At 46.3% G+C, this 21,716-nt stretch overlaps 1 protein-coding gene across 13 annotated transcripts in view; it reads right to left on the reverse strand.

The window, feature by feature from the left end:
- Positions 1-21,716, reverse strand: part of BAZ2B (bromodomain adjacent to zinc finger domain 2B) — a 1,256,112-nt gene that overhangs the window by 232,058 nt on the left and 1,002,338 nt on the right. For 7 of the 13 annotated variants that reach the window (XM_069224197.1, XM_069224192.1, XM_069224191.1 and 4 more), the window contains 3 exons: positions 20,795-20,939; positions 10,823-11,475; positions 4,594-4,861 (listed from right to left, as the gene is read on the reverse strand). In XM_069224197.1, coding sequence (XP_069080298.1) covers positions 4,594-4,861; positions 10,823-11,475; positions 20,795-20,939 — 1,066 coding nt within the window. Of the gene's footprint in view, positions 1-4,593; positions 4,862-9,976; positions 10,118-10,822; positions 11,476-20,794; positions 20,940-21,716 lie in introns of all 13 variants that reach the window. The other 6 variants (XM_069224189.1, XM_069224194.1, XM_069224193.1 and 3 more) reach the window with 1 other exon arrangement.

Genomic DNA, 21,716 nt, shown 5'->3' on the forward strand with positions numbered 1-21,716 from the left:
AGAATATATTGATTCCCTGATGCTGTGAGAGGTTCCAGAGGACCCACCATGTCCACTCCCACTCTTTCAAAGGGGACCCCCACCACTGGAACTGGAATGAGGGGGACCTTTGGAAGGTCACCTGTCTTACTACTGGCGTGACAGGTGACACAGGAGCTGCAAAATTCCTTAACCTTCTGGGACATATTGGGCCAGTAAAAATGGTTGACTAACCTCTCCCAAGTCTTGGTTTGTCCAAAATGCCCAGCAAGGGGAATGTCATGGGCTAAGGTTAGAATGAACTCCCTAAACTCCTGAGGCACTACCACTCTCCTAGTGGCACCAGGTTTGTGATCTCTTGCCTCAGTGTAAGGGAGTCGATTTTCCCAATAGACCCTGTGGGTTGCACTGACATTACCTTTTTCTTGCTCAACTGCTTGCTGTCTTAGGCCTTCAAGAGAGGGACACAAGTCTTTTGTCCCTGACACAGCTGTTCCCTTGAGGGTCCCCCTGAACCCAAGAGCTCTACCTGATAAGGCTCCAGCTCCATGGACTCAGTTCCCTCACAGGATAGAGCATCTTCCTGAGCATAGAGGTTATGTTTCTTTTGCTGTGAAGAAGCTGGTCCCCCAGTCTTCTTTCCTTTCCTCTTGGAAGGTTGGGCCATTATTCCAGACTCCACCACTTCTTTTTCACCCTGTGCTCTGCATTGTGCTCTAGTCTTGACACACACCAGTTCAGGTATGCCCAGCATGGCTCTTGAGCTCCACCTCAGCCCATGCTGAGAACTCCAGATCATTCCCTAGCAGACATTCTACTAGAATTGCGGAGGAGACTACCATCTGTTTAATCTCAGTGACCCCCTACCCCCATTCTAAAGTTACCATTGCCATGTGATGGACTTTAGTTTCATAGTCAGCATTTGTGACTGGATATGTCTGTCCAGCCAGGTACCGTCCTGGAGAAACCAGTTTGTCTGTAATCATGGTGACACTGGCACCTGTGTCCCTCAGGGCTTCTACTCTATTCCCATTTATCAATAGCTGCTGCCTGTATTTTTGCATGTTAGGCAGCAAGTGTGGCTAAACCCATCTCACCCTCTGAGACTACAGTAGCTTCAGTGTGGACCCTGATTTGGTCTGGGCACACTGTTGATCCTACCTGGAGACTGGCTAGTCCAGTACTAACTGGAATAGTAGTTGAGGAACTTTTCTTTGGACAGGCCTTGTCTCCAGTTTGGTGTCCATGCTGTCTACAGTTGTGACACCAGGCCTTCTTGGGATCAAAGTTTTTACCCTTATACCCATTTGTGGACTGTGAAGAGGATCGGCCCACACTCCTGAGCAAGTTTTTGGGGCCCTGTAGAAGACTCTGTTTTTGTCCTTGGAAGTCTCACTACACTTCCCCTGGGGAGGCTTTGTGACCCCTTTCTTTAGGTCACCCCCTGTGGAAGTATCGGTCACCCTTGTCTTGACCCAGTGGTCTACCATCTTTTCCAATTCTTGAGGAGAAATATGACCTAGGTCTACCAGATGCTGATGCAGTTTGTCATTGAAGCAATTACTTAACAGATGTTCTTTCATAAATAAATTATACAGCCCATCATAATCACTTACACCACTGCCAGTTATCCAACCAACTAGTGTTTTGACTGAGAATTCTACAAAATCAACCCAGCTCTGGCTCAAGGATTTGTGAGCCCCCCTGAACCTAATCATGTACTCCTCAGTTGAGAATCCAAAGCCGTCAATCAGGGTAGCATTCATAAGGTTATAAGATTCTGCATCTTTACCAGAGAGTGTGAGGAGTCTATCCCTATACTTTCCAGTGAACATTTCCCAAAGGAGAGCTCACCAGTGAGATCTGCTTACTTTTCTGCTTGCACAAGCCCTCTCAAAAGCTGTGAACCATTTGGTGATATCATCACCTTCTTCATATTTGGTTACAATCCTTTTGGGGATTTTTAGGATGTCAGTATTCTCTCTGGTCCTATTTAAGTTGCTGCCACCATTTATGGGAGTTAAACTCATTTCTTTTCTTTCCCTTTCTATGGCTAGGAGCTGCTTCTTTAAAGCCAATCTCTTGGCCAACCTGGCCAACAGGATGTCCTCTTCACTGAGGCTGTCCTCAATGCTTACAGAGGTACTGGACTCCCCTGTGGACGAACCAGGCCCTCTGACTATTATTTTTGGGTACAGGATTCTAGCCATGTCCTCCCTATTTAGGGCAGGAGGGGGAGAGTTCTTCCTCTTGTTAACTAATTTCCCCATCTGAAGGAGTATCCTCCATGTCAGAGGGGTGGTCCCTTGTGAACTATGCCAAGAGCTCCTGGAGCTTTGCCTTGGTAGGGTTGGACCCAGTTTTTATCTTTTTCATCTTACAGAGAGACCTTAACTCTGACATCCCTAGATGCAGTTAAGGAGTGAGGTTGAGTTCCATGACTGTTTCATCTGTTTGACTGATTATAACTCTAAAAGTTGGGATTACTTTTTAAGTCTATAGAAACTACTTCTAGAACTTAAAACCTAACTTTTACAAACTTTTAAGCTTCAAACTAAATGTTAACAGGGACTTACAGAAGGCCCTAGCAGGACTATTAAAAAATTAGAAAAATAGTCAAATTGCAAAAATCAATTTCTAATGACAATTTTTGGAATTTTAATCGTGTGATCAGGTATTGGCTGAGTGGTCCAGCAAATGCAAAGTCTTAGATCCCACCGCTGGTCCACCAATGTAGGAAGTTGGCTGTGTATATACTATCTCAAAGTGAGAGATAGTGTGCACAGAGTCAAAGGGTTCCCCTTAGAGGTTGATAGTGGCAGAATTAGATAATACTAATGCTCTATTTTTTGATAGTGTGATCGAGCAGTAGGCTTATCAGAGGGTACTGTTAAGCATTTGTTGTACACACACAGACAATAAATGAGAAGACACACTCAAAGGCTTAACTCCAGGCCAATAGGTTTTTATATAGAAAAATATTATTTTCTTAATTTATTTCAGAACCACAAGATTAAGAATTTAGGTAAGTACATAAATGGTAAGGTATTTCACACAGTAACGTATGAATTAAAACAGTAATGTACACAGTTTTGGCAATAAGCTATTTTAAAAGTGGACATCGCAAAAATCAACAGTTCCTTGGGGAAGTAAGTAATAGTTAGTTTCTCAGATCCGAGGACCTGGGGCTCCTGGAGCAGTCCCGCAATCTTATTCTCGATTAGAATTGAGACCTCAAGGAAGTCGTGTGATGTGGAATTGCCTGCCCGGCTGCTAACAGCTTTCGGGGCAACTACCTCAAAGTCTTCAGTGCCATGGCCTCGGAGTCCGAGCATGACTTGGAGTCGTGGTCGCACTGAAGACCAGACATGAAGCGGTGACAGGTGCCACACACCTTAAATCCTGTCTTCCTCAAAGACATCCTCGACACACCAGAGGGGTAGCTATTTTCTGGGTCAGCGCTAATTGGTGCAGAAAGAAAAGAACTGACATCTGCATGCTGAGTTGCACCTATATATGTGACTGCAACATCAGCTTCGACGCATACGACACTTTGTGGAACCGAACAAAGCCACCTGATGGCACACAGGGGTATTGCTCACAAAAAATGTTACGGATCCAGTCTAACGCCTGGGAAATTCAAAAGTATAGAATCTACGGCTAGATGTCTATCACATTAAAGACTTTAGCCACTATGAAGACCTGCTGCAGGAACTACATCAGAAGCCAGTCCGCACTTTCGACTCCAACCTGGAGCAAGACATGTGTGAGTCATGTGGTATTCTGCCACATAGAACTTCACCTTCTATTTTTGGGTTGCTTTTAGGTTCAGTTGGGGCAGTCCTCACAGGCCTTGGAGTAGTGCACTGAACCCAACCACCAGAGACACACCTCGAGCAGGTCTATCACAGACACCCGTTTCCGACAATCCCTACAATGTTTAAAACGTGGTTTTTAGGAGGTGACTTGTTCCTTTGCACCATAGTAAATTTTGGGAAAAAACATGTCTTCAAGGATGAAAAAAAATATCAGAGCTTAACACACCTGAAGGTGAGAAAAGAAAGGAATTGACATTAGGCACATAGGTGGCAATTAAATGGTACATATCTGCAGCTCTGGCACTTCAGGGTGGAGTGAAGTTGGCATAGTACAGGGCAGTGCCACCCAACGGAAAAAAGGAACTTTTTTTATTTTATTTTTAAACTTTTGAATCCAAACTGGTGCCTGGGGATATGCAGAATGTAATCTACAGTTGGACGTATCCATCAGAAATGGTGGAAATCAATCACACCATGCAAGTAATTATTATTATTTCACTTAAAACGGTATCCGTTGGTTTTCCCACCTCAATGCTGTAACCTCTTGGGAGAATGGTACTGACAGTTAAGGAAGAACCAGGAAGTCTATGGTGTGGACCCACAGGTCCAAGATCTGAAATGAGTAAAAATACATCACAAAGTGTGTTGCAACACACTTGTCTTTGTCGATTCTCATTGGCACCTCTGTTAATTATTTAACATCCTTAAAAATGTGAAGAAAATTCACTTGTGAGCACTGTTTTTAATAAACTAAACATAATTGCTGTTGAGTGATACTATGCAAAAATGAACCTACCATCTGGAATAGGTCTTGGACTGGGATAATCCACAGCTTTTGGTACTTCAACTGTTCCCGGTGTACAAATTAAACTCTCATTTTGTGACATAGGTGATTCACTTTTGTTGAAAGTAATGTCTGTCACAAAGGAATGCCCATTTTCATCTGCTAAGCCTACTCCAGGTCCGAGACAAGGCACCGGAGAAGCAAATGGAAGATTTGAAGTAAGTATCCCTGGAGGCCATCCACATAACTGTAGGCTCATCATTGTTAAACCAGTATTCATCTAAAATACAAAAAAAAACAGAAAACGGTAAAACATTTAGCAAATTTAAGTTTTTAAACCCTAACCTCAATTTTAAATGAATGACTTGCCCTGTGAGTTGAAAATAGAATGACTTATTTGTTTTAACATGTCTTTTTCATGACAGGTGTAGGAAAGTGACCCTTTTGGCATGGTTACCCCTTACCCCTCCCCCCAACACACACACACACACACACACTATTTGCATGATATTGATGCTAACTTGACTGTGTGTGTGCTGTGATCCTGCTAACCAGGCCCCATCACTAGTGTTCTTTCCCCAAACTGTACACAGCTAAGTCCCTTGTAAAAGGTACCAGTGGGACCAAGGGCTCTGTGACCAGGGAGGGTCCCTAAGGGCTGCAGCCTGTATTGTGCCACCCTGAGGGACCCCTCACCAAGCACATGCACACTGGCATTGCAGATTGGGTGTTCCCGTGGGGAGAAAAAGGTAAATTCGGCATGGCACCTCTGAAAAATTTAAAGTCAGCATGACACCATGTGCCATGCCCAGAAACCAGTGCCTGTGGCATAGGTAAGTCACCCATCTAGCAGGCCTTAAAGCCCTAAGGCAGGGGGCACTAAACCAAAGATAAGGGCATAGCTGCATGAGTAATAAGCCCCTTGTAGGAAAATGGCTCCTTTCTGCAGTTACCTCCCACTTTTTGCCCGATATTGATGCTGACTTGACTGAGAAGTGTGCTGGGATCCTGCTAACCAGGCCCCAGCACCAGTGTTCTTTCACTTAAAAATGTACTTTTGTTTCCACAATTGGCAAAGCCCTGGCACACAGATAAGTCCCTTGCAAATGGTACCCCTGGTACCAAGGGCCCTGTGGCCAGGGAAGGTCTCAAAGGGCCACTGCATGTATTATGCCACCCTGGGGACCTCTCACTCAGCACATGCACCCTGCCTCATAGCTTGTGTGTGAGGGTGGGGAGAAAAAGGCAAAGTCGACATGGCACTCCCCTCAGAGTGTCATGCCCACAACCCACTGTGGCACAGGTAAGCCACCCCTCTAGCAGGCCTTACAGCCCTAAGGAACGGTGCACTATACTACAGGTGAGGGCATAGTTGCATGAGCACTATGCCCCTACAGTGTCTGAGCAAACTCTTAGACATTGTAAGTGCAGGGTAGCCATAAAGAGTATATGGTCTGGGAGTTTGTCAAAACACGAAATCCACACTGATGCCAGTGTGATATTTATTTAAAAATGCAGACAGAGGGCATCTTAGAGATGGCCCCTGTATACCAGTCCAACTACTAGTGTTAGGCTGACCAGTTTCTGCCAGCCTGCCACATCCAGATGGGTTTCTGGCAACATAGGATGAGTGCCTTTGTCACTCTGTGGTCAGGAACAAAGTCTGCACTGGGTGGAGGTGCTTCACACCTCCCCCTGCAGGAACTGTAACACCTGTCAGTGAGCCTCAAAGGCTCAAGTCTTGTGTTACAGCTCCCCTGGGCACTCCAGCTAGTGTAGATGCCCGCCCCCGGACATAGCCCCCACTTTTGGTGGCAAGTCCGGAGGAGATAATGAGAAAAACAAGGAGGAGTCACCCACCAGTCAGGACAGCCCCTAAGTGTCCTGAGCTGAGGTGACCCCTGCCTTAGGAATGCTTTGGAGGATCCCCCCAATAGGATTAGGGATATGCCCCCTTCCCAAAGGGAGGAGGCACAAAGAGGGTGTAGCCACCCTCAAGGACAGTAGCAATTGGCTACTGCCCCCCAGACCTATAGAAACTCCTAAATTGAGTATTTAGGGGCGACCCTGACCCCAGGAAATCAGATTCCTGACGACCTGAAACAAGAAGGACTGTTGACGTGAAAGCCAGCAGACGCGACGGAGACAACAACTGACTTGGCCACAGCCCTACCGGCCTGTCTCCAGACTTGAAGAACCTGCACTCAGAGGCATCCAGTGGGACCAGCGACCTCTGCCGACTCAGAGGACTGCCCTGCAACCCAAAGGACCAAGAAACTCCAGAGTACAGTGGCTCCGTTCAAACAACAAAGAAACAACCAACGTTAAAGGGACTCCAGTCTCATTCCGGAAGCATGAGTCCCCAACACTCGGCACCAGATGCCCCCGGCCCGTGTCCAGAGAAACCAACACTGCAGAGAGGACCCCCAGGTGACTCCAACGACGTGGACACCGTGATACAACCTCCCTGCACCCCCACAGTGATACCTGCACAGAGAATCCAGAGGCTCCCCCTGACTGCGACTGCCCGGTAACAAAGAAACCGATGCCTGGAAGAAGCACTGCACCCGCAGCCCCCAGGCCCGCGAGAAACCAACTACCGGTGCAGGAGTGACCAGCAGGCGGCCCTCATCTTTGCCCAGTCAGTGACCGGCCCAAGAAGCCTCCCTGTGCCCTGCCTGCATCGCCAGAGTGATCCGCGGGTCTCTCCACTGATTTCAACCTTAAACCAGACACCTAATCTGCACCTGGCCGCCCCTGCGCACTGAGGGTGTGTTTTGTGTGCTTGTGTGTGTCCCCTCCCAGAGCTCTACAAAATACCCCTGGTCTGCTCCCTGTGGACGCAGGTACTTACCTGCTAGCAGACAGGAACCACAGCACCCCTGTTCTCCATAGGTGCCTATGTGTTTTGGGCCCTCCTTTGACCTCTGCACCTGACCGGCCCTGTGTTGCTGTGGCTTTGGGGTTGCCTTGAACCCCCAACGGTGGGCTGCCTATGCCAAAGAGACTGACTGTGTAAGTGCTTTACTTACCTGAGAAACTAACCAAAACTTACCTTTCCCAGGAACTGTTGATGTTTGCAGTGTCCACTTTTAAAATAGCTATTTGTCATTTTAACCAAAACTGTGTGTACTACTGTTTTAAATCAAAGTTCTATACTTACCTGTGTGAAGTATCTTGCATGTTATGTACTTACCTCAAGTTTGAATCTTGTGGTTCTAAAAATAAATTAAAAAAATATATTTTTCTATATAAAAACCTATTGTCCTGGAGTCAAGTCTTTGAGTGTGTGTTCCTCATTTATTGCCTGTGTGTGTGCAACAAATGCTTAACACTACCCTCTGATAAGCCTGCTGCTCGACCACACTAATAGAACAGTAGTATTGGAGGAAAATGGCTCCCTATTGCAGTTACCCCTCACTTTGTGCCTGATATTGATGCTGACTTGCCTGAGAAGTGTGCTGGGACCCTGCTAACCAGGCCGCAGCACCAATGTTCTTTCACTTAAAAAAAGTACCATTGTTCCACAATTGGCACATCCCTGGCACACAGATAAGTCCTTGTAAAGGATACCAGTGGTACCAAGGGCCCTGTGACCAGGAAAGGTCCACAAGGGCTGCAGCACGAGTTGTGCTGCCCTAAGGGACCTAACACATGCACACTGCCATTGCAGATTGTGTGTGTTAGTGGGGAGAAAAAGGCAAAGTCAACATGGAATCCCCCTCAGGATGCCATGCACATACAATACTGCCTGTGGCATGGGTAAGTCACCTCTCTAGCAGGCCATAAAGCCCTAAAGCAGGGTGCACTATACCACAAGTGAGGGCACAGCTGCAGGACCAATATGCCCCTACAGTGTCATTGTAAGTGCAGTGTGGCCATATTAAGTATATGGTCTGGGAGTTTCTCAAAACAAACTCCCCAGCTCCATAATGGCTACACTGAATACTAATGCCAGTGTTAGATTTATTAAAACATGCACACAGAGGGCATGCCCCCTGTATTTTACTGAATCCTTCAGTGCAGGACTGACTGGTCTGTACCAGCCTGCCACTGAGATGAGTTTCTGACCCCATGGGGTGAGAGCCTTTGTGCTCTCTGCAACCAGAAACAAAGCCTGCACTGCACTGGGTAGAGGTGCTTCACACCTCAGGGGCTGTCCTGACTGGTAGGTGACTCCTCCTTGTTTTTCTCATTATCTCCTCCGGACTTGCCGCCAAAAGTGGGGGCTGTGTTCGGAGGGGCAGGCTTCTCCACTAGCTGGGATGCCCTGGAGTGTGGTAACAACAGTAGCAACACAAAACAATGATGGACGGAGTGCTGAACAATGCAAACACTCACCCGCAGTCACAGATCTGGGTTTAATCCATCGTTCTTTTGCTCACCATGCCACCCCAGTTTGGACCCAGCCATATGCAAATCAGTCTTGATCCTGTTCCTCATGGGAACAGTCCAGCCCGAACTGCCAAGCCAGGTCCTCATTGGACCGGAAACAAGCATCCTGGTACCGGTTTCAGGGTTTCACCCCTCATCAGCCAGGCTAGCTTGAATCCAGTGGCACAGTGAGCAAGGGACCCACGTCTGGGCATACCCTTCCCACTTAGGGCAACTTTAGCAACACAAAACGATGATGGTCGGAGTGCTGAACAATGCAAACACTCACCCCCAGTCACAGATCTGGGTTTAATCCATCGTTCTTTTGCTCACCATGCCACCCCTGTTTGGACCCAGCCATATGCAAATCAGTCTTGACCCTGTTCCTCATGGGAACAGTCCAGCCCGAATTGCCAAGCCAGGTCCTCACTGGACCAGAAACAAGCATCCTGGTACCGGTTTCAGGGTTTCACCCTTCATCAGCCAGGCTAGCTTGAATCCAGTGGCACAGTGAGCAAGGGACCCACATCTGGGCATACCCTTCCCACCTAGGGCAACTTAAGCAACACAAAACGATGATGGACGGAGTGCTGAACAATGCAAACACTCACCCCCAGTCACAGATCTGGGTTTAATCCATCCATTATTTTGCTCACCATGCCACCCCAGTTTGGACCCAGCCATATGCAAACAGTCTTGACCCTGTTCCTCCTGGGAACAGTCCAGCCCGAAATGCCAAGCCAGGTCCTCACTTGGTCCAACCGCAATGCCTTTGGCCAAAGATGCCAACAGCACCCGCAATGCAAAGGATAATGGTGCTCACCACATACAAATAGCATGGGGGTCGGAGGCCGATATTTTTCGTCCACAGGACCCACAGGGTTTAAACCCTGAAGACATAGACAGCAAAAAAAATACTGTTCCTTTGACAGAGACATTGAAGTAGGCTCAAAACAGCATAACAAACAGTTACAGGATTGGCGTTGCAAACACAGAAAAGAAGGAACCAATGTCAGCGCACCTGAGAGGAGATTATATGGACTTCGTTGACGTCACATCCAAGGGACAATGTCGGTATGGAGTCATGCAATGCCCTCTTCGGACGGGCAGATGTCTGGGAGAAAGAAAGTTTCTGGATCCAGTCTCCCGTCTGGGGAAAATTCTAAAGTAAGGAATTTGCAGCATGACGTCTCGATCACATAGGTACACGCATGTCACTTCAAGGGTGGCCGACGCAGAGTTGAAAGGCATCACATACTGGCATGCAGGCATACTGCTAAAAAATATTCTGGATCCAGTGTGATGCCTTGGGATATTGCAAGGTAAGGAATCTGCAGCCAGAAGTCTCTATCAGATACACTGTTAAGTTGCTTGTTAACAGCAAGTCTATTTTTGGAACCCTCTCACCCCAATTACCCGTACCAGTTCTACTCAAAAAGTAGACAGTATAATGGTCCCAATCTAATTAGTCCGGCGATTGGTAAACCCCAACTCTGCACCATCATTTATTCGGTTACACTCAAAGTTCTGAATATGCGATTTCCTTTCCCAGCTGCAATATAACTAGCAACCTCAATGGTACCATCGACCACAGTTTTTGTTAACGAATCATTACAATGGCTGCCAGCCTTAGACACCCCAAAAAGGTTTGGATAACATAAGTAATTTAACAAAAACAAACAAAAAAAATCCTGTTGTCACACAATCCTATATTTCTCAGTGCAAAGAAAGGATATGCAAGAACAAAACTATTCCTCTACGCACAAAAACAAGAATTCCAAATCAATTCACGCTAAGATGCTGAAGCAACACCTGTAACCATTATGGCTCACAAGAGAAACAGTTTTTTAAATAATCAAATACTAACCTGAAGTGGTGGTAAATTATACTGATTGAGTCCGAAAGCATTCTGTAAAGGAGTTGAACAGACTGCTGGTGATGGGGCTGGTGAAGGTGAGTGAGACTGTGGCCGACAGAGTGAAGTCCCTGAAGCAGACACAGCTGGCAAGTCCATGCGAGTAACTAAAATACCATCACAAGGTGTTCGTGGTAGAAGGCTAAACCACTGCCTGCTCGTTTCTGTGAGAGCCTTCAACAATTGGTCGTTCGCAACTAATGGAGAAGTGTAAATTTTTCCTGTAACACTTGCACCTGGAGTAAACAGATGATTACAGTCTGGCTTTTCAAAGTTATTTTGTGATATACTTTGCTGAATGTTACAGCCAGTGCTGTTTTGATAAGGTAATGTGCACCTATTTGCAGAGCTACCATTTGTCTTTTGGAGGAGACTATCAGATTCTTCAGACATTTTTGCTACTTCTAGTAGTTTACTTAATTTTGAGAATGAACCAGGTTTCTGCAAAAACAGATTAGTATTGCCCCTTTCTCTGATGTGTGTTAGCTCCCAGTTGCTTCCATGTAAACCATTAATGTTTTCTTCTGACATGTCTGATTCTTCTTTGATCAGAATATTTTCTGCCTTCTTTTGCTTCTCTTTTTCCTTTGTGATTTCTTCCATGCCTGAAAGTGAAATAAAAAATTGTTAACATGTGAATGAACAACGAGAGGCTAATTTATTAATGATCATGTAAACTGACAACCCACTGTGAACCAAATATTCCTATGTATGTAACCAAGTAATAAACGTTCAGGACTTAAGAATGCAAGTAGCTACATGTTGCATTTGCCTTTCTGTGCTTCTAATGACCCAATCGAAAAAATGAAAATAAAAAATTACCAACCTTTGGTAAAGATCTTTCAGGTGGATACTCGGTCTTCCTGCATATTTCTCACCTGTTCAATATTCCCATGCACCAGACTGTATCTGTAAACTTTCCATAATTCTCCTATGCTGGTAAAGGGCGCTGGCTCCATTTAGGTATTAGAAGCGCCGCCTGAGTGACTTCAAAAGAACTACTTATCACTGAACCCTGCAACCTGACATCACATCCCTTCCATTCCATTTTTCGGTGTCTTTAAAGGCAGAGACGAGACAGGAACATATAAATTACATTGCAGTGCAACAACTAAACATGAATCTTTTTAGTATTAAAAGGCCAATGCTAATCTGAATGTGTGAACCGCAAATTGGTAGTGACTGACCCTACCACAAAACACAAATATCTCTGGAGAGACTGTAGGATCATTATGTGGAAATAAGCATCCTGCAAGTTGAGGTACACTATTCAGTCTTCTGCTTCCAGCACCAGGAAAACATGAGCTGCACAAATCATTATGAATGTTTCCTTAAGCAGGAACAAGTTAAAGATGCTGAAGTATAAGATCAGATGAAGACTGCCATATTTTCTTAGGAAAAAGAACCAGAAGTAGGACATATGCCCAATATCCTCCTGTTAGACCTACTCCACAACTACTTTTTGCAGCAGGGCAGCCACCATCTGCTGTGGTATCCTTAAATTACCCTCTGATTTAGAGACTATGGTGAAGGGGATCTGAAGAGAAATCTTAACAAAGCGTAGGACGTCTTCTAAAGTGGAAAAAGGCAGTTCTAAGACTTCTCCTCGCTGTGGAAAAGTGCCCCTTTTTGCATGGTTTACCCCCCTCCCCACACAATTTTGCTTGATATTGAAACTGACTTGACTGAAAGTGGTTTAGGATCCTGCTAACTAGGTCCAAGCACCAGTATTCTTTCCCTAAACTGTACCATTGCTCCTACAATTGGCACACAGCCAAGTCCCTTGTAAAAGGGACCAGTGATACCAAAGGGTTCTGTGACCAGGAAGGGTCCCTAAGGGCTGCAGCATGTATTGTGCCACTCTAAGAGACCTCTCATCAAGCACATGCACACCGCTATGCACAGTGTGCCATGCTAACCAACCACTGCCTGTGGCATAGGTAAGTCACCCCTCTAGTAGGCCTTACAGCCATAAGGCAGGGTGCACTATACCACAGGTGAGGGCATAGCTGCATGAGCAATATCTCCCTACACTGTCCAAGTCCATTCTTCGACATTGTAAGTGCAGTGTGGCCATAATAAGTACATGGGCTGGGTGTTTATCATAATGAACTCCACAGCTCCATGATGGCTTCGCTGAAGGATGGTAATGAACTGCTTAGAATAATCTGGAGCTTTGAGAACTGGTGCTGAGGCTAACCTTTCCCATGAGAGTCTTCATTATCTAAGTGGAAGAACCTGGAAAGGCCATCTGCATTGGCAAGGGCAGTCCCAGGTCTGTGTTCCACTGAACAGTCCATTCCCTGTAGGGATCTGGACCACCTCAAAGGTTTAGGATTCTCACCTTTCATCTGCATTGGCCATCTGAGAGGTCTGTGGTCTGTTTGAACGGTAAAATAAGTATCAAAGACGTATGGTGTTAGCTTTTGCAGGGACCAAACCACTGCAAAAGCCTCCCTCTCAACAGCACTCCAACACTGCTCCCTGGGATGTAACCTCCTGCTAATAAAAGCAACAGGCTGGTCGAGGCCATCATCATTGGTTTGCGACAGGACAGCTCCTATCCCATGTTCGGCGACATCTGTCTGCACAATGAACTGCCTAGAATAATCTGGCGCTTTGAGTACTACTGCCGAGCACAGTGCCTACTTCAGGGTGTCTTAGGCCTTTTGACAGTAAAGAATTCAGTTTACCTTTTTGGGCATTTTCTTGGAGGTCAATTCTGTGAGGGGAGTCACAATGGATCCATAATCCTTCACAAAACTACTGTAATAACCAGTCAAGCCAAGAAATGTCCTGACTTGAGTCTGGGTTTTTAGAGCTTCCCAGTCCGAAATTGTCTGGATCTTGGGTTGTAAGAGTTACACTTGGCCTCCACCTACGAGGTGGCCCAAGTATACAACTGTGCCCGCCCTATTTGGCACTTGGATGCTTTAATAGTGAGGCCTGCTGATTGCAAGGCCTGCAAAACCTTTCCCAGGTGGATCTGGTGATCCTGCCAGGTGGAGCTAAAGACAGCAATATCATCTAGATATGCTGCACTAAAGGACTCCAAGCCAGCAAGGACTTGATTCACCAACCTTTGGAAGGTGGGAGGGGCATTCTTTAAGCCAAAGGGCATAACAGTAAACTGGTAATGCCTATAAGGTATAGAGAATGCTGTCTTTTCTTTTGCTCCAGGTGCCATACTAATTTTTCAGTACCCTGCAGTTAAGTCAAAGGAATTTATGAATTTGGCTGCACCCAATTTCTCAATTAATTCATCTGCTCTGGGCATAGGGTGTGCTTCTTTCTTGGTCACTAAGTTGAGACCTCTATAGCTCACACAAAACCTCATTTCTTTCTTGCCTTCTGTGGTATGAGGTTTTGGGACTAGGACCACTGGGCTAGCCCAGGGACTGTCAGAGTGCTCTATTACCCTAACTCCAGCATCTTGTGGGCTTCCACTTTGATGCTCTTTTTGACTTGGTCAGACTGTCTGTATATTTTTGTTTTGACAGGTAAACTATCTCCTGTGTCCACATCCTGGGTACACAGGTGGGTCTGTCCAGGGGTCAAAGAGAAGAGCCCAGCACACTGCTGTAGGACTTGCCTGCAGTCAGTCTGCTGTTGGGCACAGAGGATGTCTGAATAGACAACTCCATCCACTGATGCATCCTTGGGTCGTTTGAGAGGCGGTAAGGGAGAGATTTACTCTTTGCCTCCTGATCCTCATAAGTAACCATCAACACGGTTACATCTTCCCTATCATTGTAGAGTTTCAGGCGGCTAACATGGATCACTCTTGGGTGTCCTGCTAGTGCCCAGGTCCACCAATTAGATGACCAGACTCTTCTTTTCTATGATTGGGTAAGGGCCACTCCGTCTGTCCTGAAGTGCCCTGGGAGCCACAGGCACCAGAACCCATACCTTTTACTCTGGCTGGAACTCTACCAGTACAGCCTTTTGGTCATATCACAACTTCTGGAGCTGTTGGCTGGCCTCAAGGTTTTGGGATACCTTTTCCATCTCCTCAGCCATCCTAGAGCAGGGGCCAAGTACACAGTCCAACACATCTTGGTTAGGCTCATGGAGAGGTCTCTCCCAGCCTTCTTTCACAAGTGCCAGTGGTCCCCTTACAGGATGGCCAAACAGAAGTACAAAGGGGGAAAACCCTACTCCCATCTGAGGCACCTCTGTGTAAGCAAAAAGCAGGCATGGCAGGAGGATATCCCATCTCCTTTTGAGTTTTTCAGGGAGTCCCATGATCATGCCATTCAATGTGTTGTTGAATCTCTCAACAAGTCCATTGGTTTGTGAATGGTATGGTGAATTTGTAGGTCACCACACACATTCCAAATGTGTTTCAGGTAAGCTGATATGAAGTTTGTATACCTCTGTCAAGAAACCAACTCCTTAGGAAAACACACTCTTGTAAAAATGCCAATCAGGGCTTGGCTACTGCAGGAGCTGTAGTAGACCTAAGGGGAATTGCTTCAGGGTATCTGGTAGCATGATCTACTACGACCAGTGCATACTGGTTTCCCTGAGGCTGTGGGGGGCTCAAGTGGACCCACAATGTCAACATCAACCCTTTCAAAGGGAATCCCCACCACAGGTAGTGGAACAAGGGGACCTTTGGGTGGCCACCGCCTTATCACTGGCTTGGCAGGTGACACAGAAGTTACAAAACCCCTTCACCTTTGGGAACATGTTGGGCCAATAGAAGTGGTTGACAGGCCTAATCCATGTTTTGGTTTGCCCAGCCAGGGTGATGTCATGGGCTAGAGTGAGGAGAAACTCCCTAAACTGCTGTGGCACTACCACTCTCCTGATTGCACCAGGTTTGGAGTCTCTGGCCTCAGTGTATAAGAGTCCCTGCTCCCAATAGACCCTGTGGGAGCCACTGACATCTCCCTTTTCCTCTGCAGCTGCTTACTACCTCAGGCGTAGGACAGGTCTTCTGTCCCTGGCACAGCTGGTCTCTTGAGGGTCCCCCTGGGTCCAAGAACTCTACCTGATAAGGATCCAGCTCCATGGACTCAGGTCCCTCAGAGGATACGACTTCTTCCTGAGAAAAGGAGTCTCCATTTTGTTGCTCTGAAGCAGCTGGTCCCCCGGTTTTCTTGCCCTTTCTCTTGGAAGGTTGGGCCATTATTCGAGGCTCCAACACTTCTTTTTCACCATGTGTTCAACTTTGTCTCAAGTTTTCACACACAGCAATTCAGGGATTCCCAACATGGCTGCATGGATCTTGAGTTCTACCTCAGCGCAAGCTGAGGACTCCAGATCATTCCCTAGCAAACATTCCACTTGGATTGCATAAGAGATCACTACCTGCTTGGGGCCAGTAACCCCTCCCATTCTAAGGTCACCAAAGCCTTGGGGTGGACCTTAGGTAGATTGTCAGCACTGGTGACTGGATACGTTTGTCCAGCCAGGTGCTGAACTGGGGAAACCAGTTTTTCTTGTCACCATGGTTACACTGGCCCCTGTATCCCTCAATGCTTCTGTCCCATTAATCAAGGGATGCTGTCTTACTTGTTCATATTAGGGGGGCAGACAGCAAGTGCGGCCACATCTATCTCACACTCAGAGACTAAAGTAGCTTCAGTGTGAACCCTGATTTGCTCTAGGGAAACTGTTGATCCCATCTGGTGATTGGCTACACCAGTACTAACTGGAGCAGTGCTAGGGGGATTCTTTTTGGGACAAGCCATGTCTCCAGTTTGGTGTCCATCCTGGTGTGGCAGTAGGCCTTCCTGGGATCAATGTTCTTAACCTTGCACCCACTTGCAGACTGTGAAAAGGCTCGGGCCCACCCTCCTGTGCAGGTTTTTGAGGCCCTGGTGAAGACTCTTTTTTTTGTCCTTAGGTGCCTCACCCACTGTTCCCCTGGGAGGCTTTGTGACCTCTTTCTTTAGGTCACCCCCTGTGGAAGTCTTGGTCACAGGAGTATTGACGCAATGGTCTGCTTCTTTCCCAATTCTTGAGGAGAAGTTGGACCTAGGTCTACCAGATATTGATGCAACTTGTCATTGAAGCAGTCACATAAATATGTTCTTTCATAAACAAATTACAAAGCCCATTATAGTCATGCACTCCACTGCCAGTGATCCAACCATCTAGTGTTTTCCCTGAGTAGACTATAAAATCAACTCAGGAATGACGCGAGGTTTTGTGAGCCTCCCTGAACCTAATTCTATAATCCTCACTGGTGAGTCTAAAGCCCTCCATCAGGATAGCCTTCATGTGGTCATAGGATTCAGCATCTGCACCAGTGAGTGTGAAGAGCCTATCCCTACACTTACCAATAAATAGCTTCCAAAGGAGAGCTCCCCAATGAGACCTTTTCAACTCCTTGTCCCCACAAGCCCTCTCAAAGGCTGTGAACCACTTGGTGGTGTTGTCACATTCCTCAAACTTAAAGACAATCACTTTGGCGATTTTAGGGGTATCAGAGTGCTCTCTGTCCCGAGCTGTTGTAATGCTGCCACCATTGAAGGGGGCTAAGCCCATTTCTGCTCTCTCCCTTTCTATAGCCAGGGGCGGTCTCTCCAAAGCTAACCATGCTAAAAGAAGGCCCTCTTCAATGAGGCTGCCCTCAATGTTCCCAGAGGAGCTGGACTCCTCTTTGGGAGATCTAGATCCCGTGAGCAATATCATTGGAGACAGGGACCTTGGGGCCCTGTCTTCCCTAGTTTTGGAGGGGGGAGTTCATCCTCCTGATCCCTAACATCTTCCCCTCCTCAGTAGGATGTTCCTTTGCATATTCTGCCAAGAGCTCCTGGAGCTGAATCTTGGTAGGATTGGAACCAGTTTTAATTTTTCTTAAGCCACAGAGGGACCGTAGCTCCTTTATCTGAAGATGGAGTTAGGGGGTGAGGATGAGTTCCACCACCATGTCCCCTGAGCTACTCATTTTGTTACTAAAGTTGGGGATTACTTTTAGGAACTAAAAACGACTTCTAGCTAGTTACCCCTAACTCTCGTAACTTTTAAATCTGAAAAAGAAATGCTAATAGGGCTTAAATAATGCCCTAGCAGGACTTTTAAAACAATTACAAAAATTGTAAATTAAAAAAGCAATTGAATCTAAAGGCAATTTTGGAACTTAGTCGTGTGATCGGATATTGGCTGAGTAGTCCAGCAAATTCAAAGTCCTAGAGCCCACCGCTGATTCACCAATGTAGGAAGGTGGCTCTGTATATAATATATCAAAATGAGATATAGTGTGCACAGAGTCAAGGGGTTGCCCAGAGGCTTAACAGAGGCTAAAGTAGATAATACTAATGCTCTCGTTTGTGGTAGTGTGGTCGAGCAGTTAGCCTTATCAGAGGGTAGTACAAAGCGTTTGTTGTGCACAGTCAATACATGAGGCACACACTCAATGACCAACTCCAGGCCAATGTATTGATATTGGAAAAATATATTTTGTTACTTTATTTGTAGAACCAAAAGCATCTTGTTGCAAATAAGTAAATTTGGAAGGAAGTATCGAACATATTTGTTTACATCTGGCAAAGAAAACGGCTTACAGGCAAGTAACACTTTTCACTTTTAAAAGTTGACACAGTAAAATTTTCAGATTAGTCCTGGGGGAAAAAGTTTAAGTGTAGTTTTGAGGGAAGTACTCAACGTAGTTTTGTGGTAAGTACTCGACGTACAGTTTCAGTCTCCGGGGGTTAGGATGTCCGCTGGTCGGGGTTCAAGATGACCCCAAACTTACACCACCAGCAACACGGGGTTGGGTACAGATGTCAAAGCTGAAGTTAGTCTGAGAATGGGATCCGATGGAGACTGGGGGCACTCAAACAGATATGCTATCGGCTAACTACCTGTGACTTTGGAGGGCAGACTTGGTGGTTTTAGGTGAGCATGAGGTGGGGCCACAGGTTAGCACCAAACACACACCCCGTGGCACATGGGCGGCCGGCTGCAGGGTGCAAACACAGTGTCAGGCTCCCAATGCTTTTCAATAGAGGGACCCGTGGGGGTCACAAAAATGCTGTGGGCTGGGTCCAGGGGGTCGGTTCTGGGAAACCACAGACTGGACAAGGAGGAGGGCCACCTGCTAAACGTTGCTGGACTGGTGGTCGGTTTACCCAAGGTCAGGAGGCTGCGGGTGCAGGGGTACCTTTAGATGTCAGGAATCTTCATCCGGTTCTCTCGCGGTCAGGGGAGGTCCTCTGGATTTAGGCTACAGGCGTCGTCGTGTTGGCCACAAGAGGTCAATCTAGGGTGGACACAAGGTCAGAATTGCCAGGGGATCTACTCTGGATCAGTGGGCAACCTGGACACGGGCCGCGGGGGTCTGGTGCAGGATGGGCAGGACTCGTGGATCCGGGGCAGTTATGGAGTCCTTTTGGAGGGTTTTTTATGGACAGGGCCACTGCCCTCGGAAGCTCTTGGTCTGCCGGTGGACAGGCAGTACTCTGGGGCTTTGGAGAGGTCACTGATGCTACTAGATGCGTCGCCTTTTGATAGCAGAGCCCCTGAAGCTGCAGACAGGCCGTTAGGGCTGGGGCCAAATCAGTTGTCGTCTAGAGTATTCACTGCTGGGCGTTCAGCTTAGCAGTCCTTCTTCTGTCTTCTTGTCTTGAGGTCGCTAGAAATCTGGTGAGCTAGGTTAAAGGGAGCCCTTAAATCATAGATTTAGGAGTGTTACAGGGGTCAGAGGGCAGTAGCCAATGGGGAGGGGAGCACACTTCTAACCCTATTGTTCCCGCTCCTCCAAATTAAGATGAAGGATTCTGCGGGGGAAGAGAGGGGGTCACTTGAGCTCTGGACACCTCAGGGGTGGTTCTAGCTGGAATGGTCACTCCTCCCTGTTCTACCTAATTCTACAGCCAGACTTGCCACCAAAAGTGGGGCTTTGTCCGGGGGGTGGGCATCTTCAGTAGCTGGAGTGCCCGGAGGCACTGTAACAGGATGGCTGAACCTTTGAGGCACATCGCCAAGTGTTACGGTTCCTGCAAGGGGAGGTGTGAAGCACCACCACCCATAGCAAGCTTTGTTTCTGGCCTCACAAAGGCTCTCACCCCCTGAGGTCAGAAACCTGTCTTTTAGTGGCAAGCTGGCACAGACTGCTCAGCCTTGTACTAAAGAGTTGGTTAAAATACAGGGTGCATCGCTAAGAGGAATGGGAGAACTGCAACAAGGGGCCAGTTTCCTATATTGGGCACCTGACTCCGAATTTGACCTCTACACCTGGTCGCCCCTGTGCCGGTGCAATCTTGGTACTGATTTGAACGTTGCCCGCTGTTGACCTAAAAGCCCAAAGACTGGATATGTAAGTTGTGTGCTTACCTGCATATCTGCATTTTTGTTTCTCTCCTATGAGTTAATATTGCTGAACTGAAAAATTACACTAAGTGTTGATTTTTGAAACCGCAAAGTATTTATGCTTGTAAATCTACTTACCTGATTACGAAGCTCTTGGGTTTCAAAAATATATAAAAAGAATAATTATTTTTCAAAACTGGTCTTGGATTTATTCTTTGAGTGTGTTTCTCATTTATTGCCTTTGAGAGTACAAAAAATGCTTAGCACTACCCTCTGATAAGCTTAACTGCTCGCCCACACAACCACAAATACAGCATTAGTCCTATCTACGTTTGCCACTACAATACCATTTTGGGATCCACTGGACTCTCTGCACTGTGCACCTCATTTTAATGCACTATACAGCCAGCTTCCTACAGCTGGGCACTATAGAGATTGCTACTGCACTTTTCTTCTTCAAGGGGCACAAAGCCCATGTGGCGAGCCACCACCACCAGAAACTAAGAAGTTTTAGTTTTAGTTTTAGTAATGGCATTACCCTCCAGCTCCTATGCAGGTTTGGTGGCATACCCACTTCTTCATCACAGTTATAAATGGCCATCCTGGGCAAATATCTCCACAACTTTTACTAAGGCACATTTTAGAAGCGTTAATTCTTACCTTCACCACTTTCCATGCCTTCCACAAAGATTCCTCCACATTGCGGGAGAACCCAGTATCGGCGCCTGTAACGATCCTGCCCAAACATCATGGAGCGCAAAGAATGGGAAGATTCAAACAATTTCTTTCTGAACTGGCCTTGTTGCTGAAAATTGAAAAATAGAAAGGTATCATATTGTAACTTTCTGAAGAATAAGCGTATTTTCCTAGATTATGTTGGATGTAAAATAGGGACTCGCTGCTAACAGGGTTGTCGATTTAAGGGTCAGGTAGCATCCAACTTACATTTAAAATAAGTAATAGCCGCATGGCAATAAAAAGGTTTGCAAATTCAAAAATATGTAATATACCTATGACTCTTACTTAAGATTTGCAACTGTTAGAACATCCTCAAGTCTGAGGCTGCAATCATCTTATTCAGGTCGCAATCACATAAGATGACAATATTTGTACATGGTATGAATGGTGCTGCACAAGCATTCAACTCTTACTTTCTACAATATATTCCTGCAGGAACCCTAAAGTACTTTTTTTTTTTTTTTTTTTTAATGAATTTGTGGTGATCTCAAACATAGGTAAGCCTGAGAGGCCCAGGAGATTTTGACTGCAGTAATGAGGTGTTTAAAAAAAAAGTAAAATAGAAGTAAACAAGCATTGGCAAAGCCAAGAGGTCACAATTTTCTGCTGCTGGAGTTCACTAACCACAAAAGAAATATTAAAGTAAGAAGCAAGCCCAAGCCCAATTATGTATGTACGGGAGTTCACACACATATGCATCATGGCCCCAGCATGATTGCATACTTTAGTGCATTTGTGTCACAACACTCCAACAGCTATTTTTCTCTTTTTGTTTTATTCTCCAAGATGGTGGATGATCATATTGGTGTGGTAACAAGTTGCAGTTGCGGAAACCTTAAAAACA

This window comes from Pleurodeles waltl, chromosome 3_1, assembly GCF_031143425.1.
Source record: "Pleurodeles waltl isolate 20211129_DDA chromosome 3_1, aPleWal1.hap1.20221129, whole genome shotgun sequence".
NCBI classification, from domain to species: domain Eukaryota; kingdom Metazoa; phylum Chordata; class Amphibia; order Caudata; family Salamandridae; genus Pleurodeles; species Pleurodeles waltl.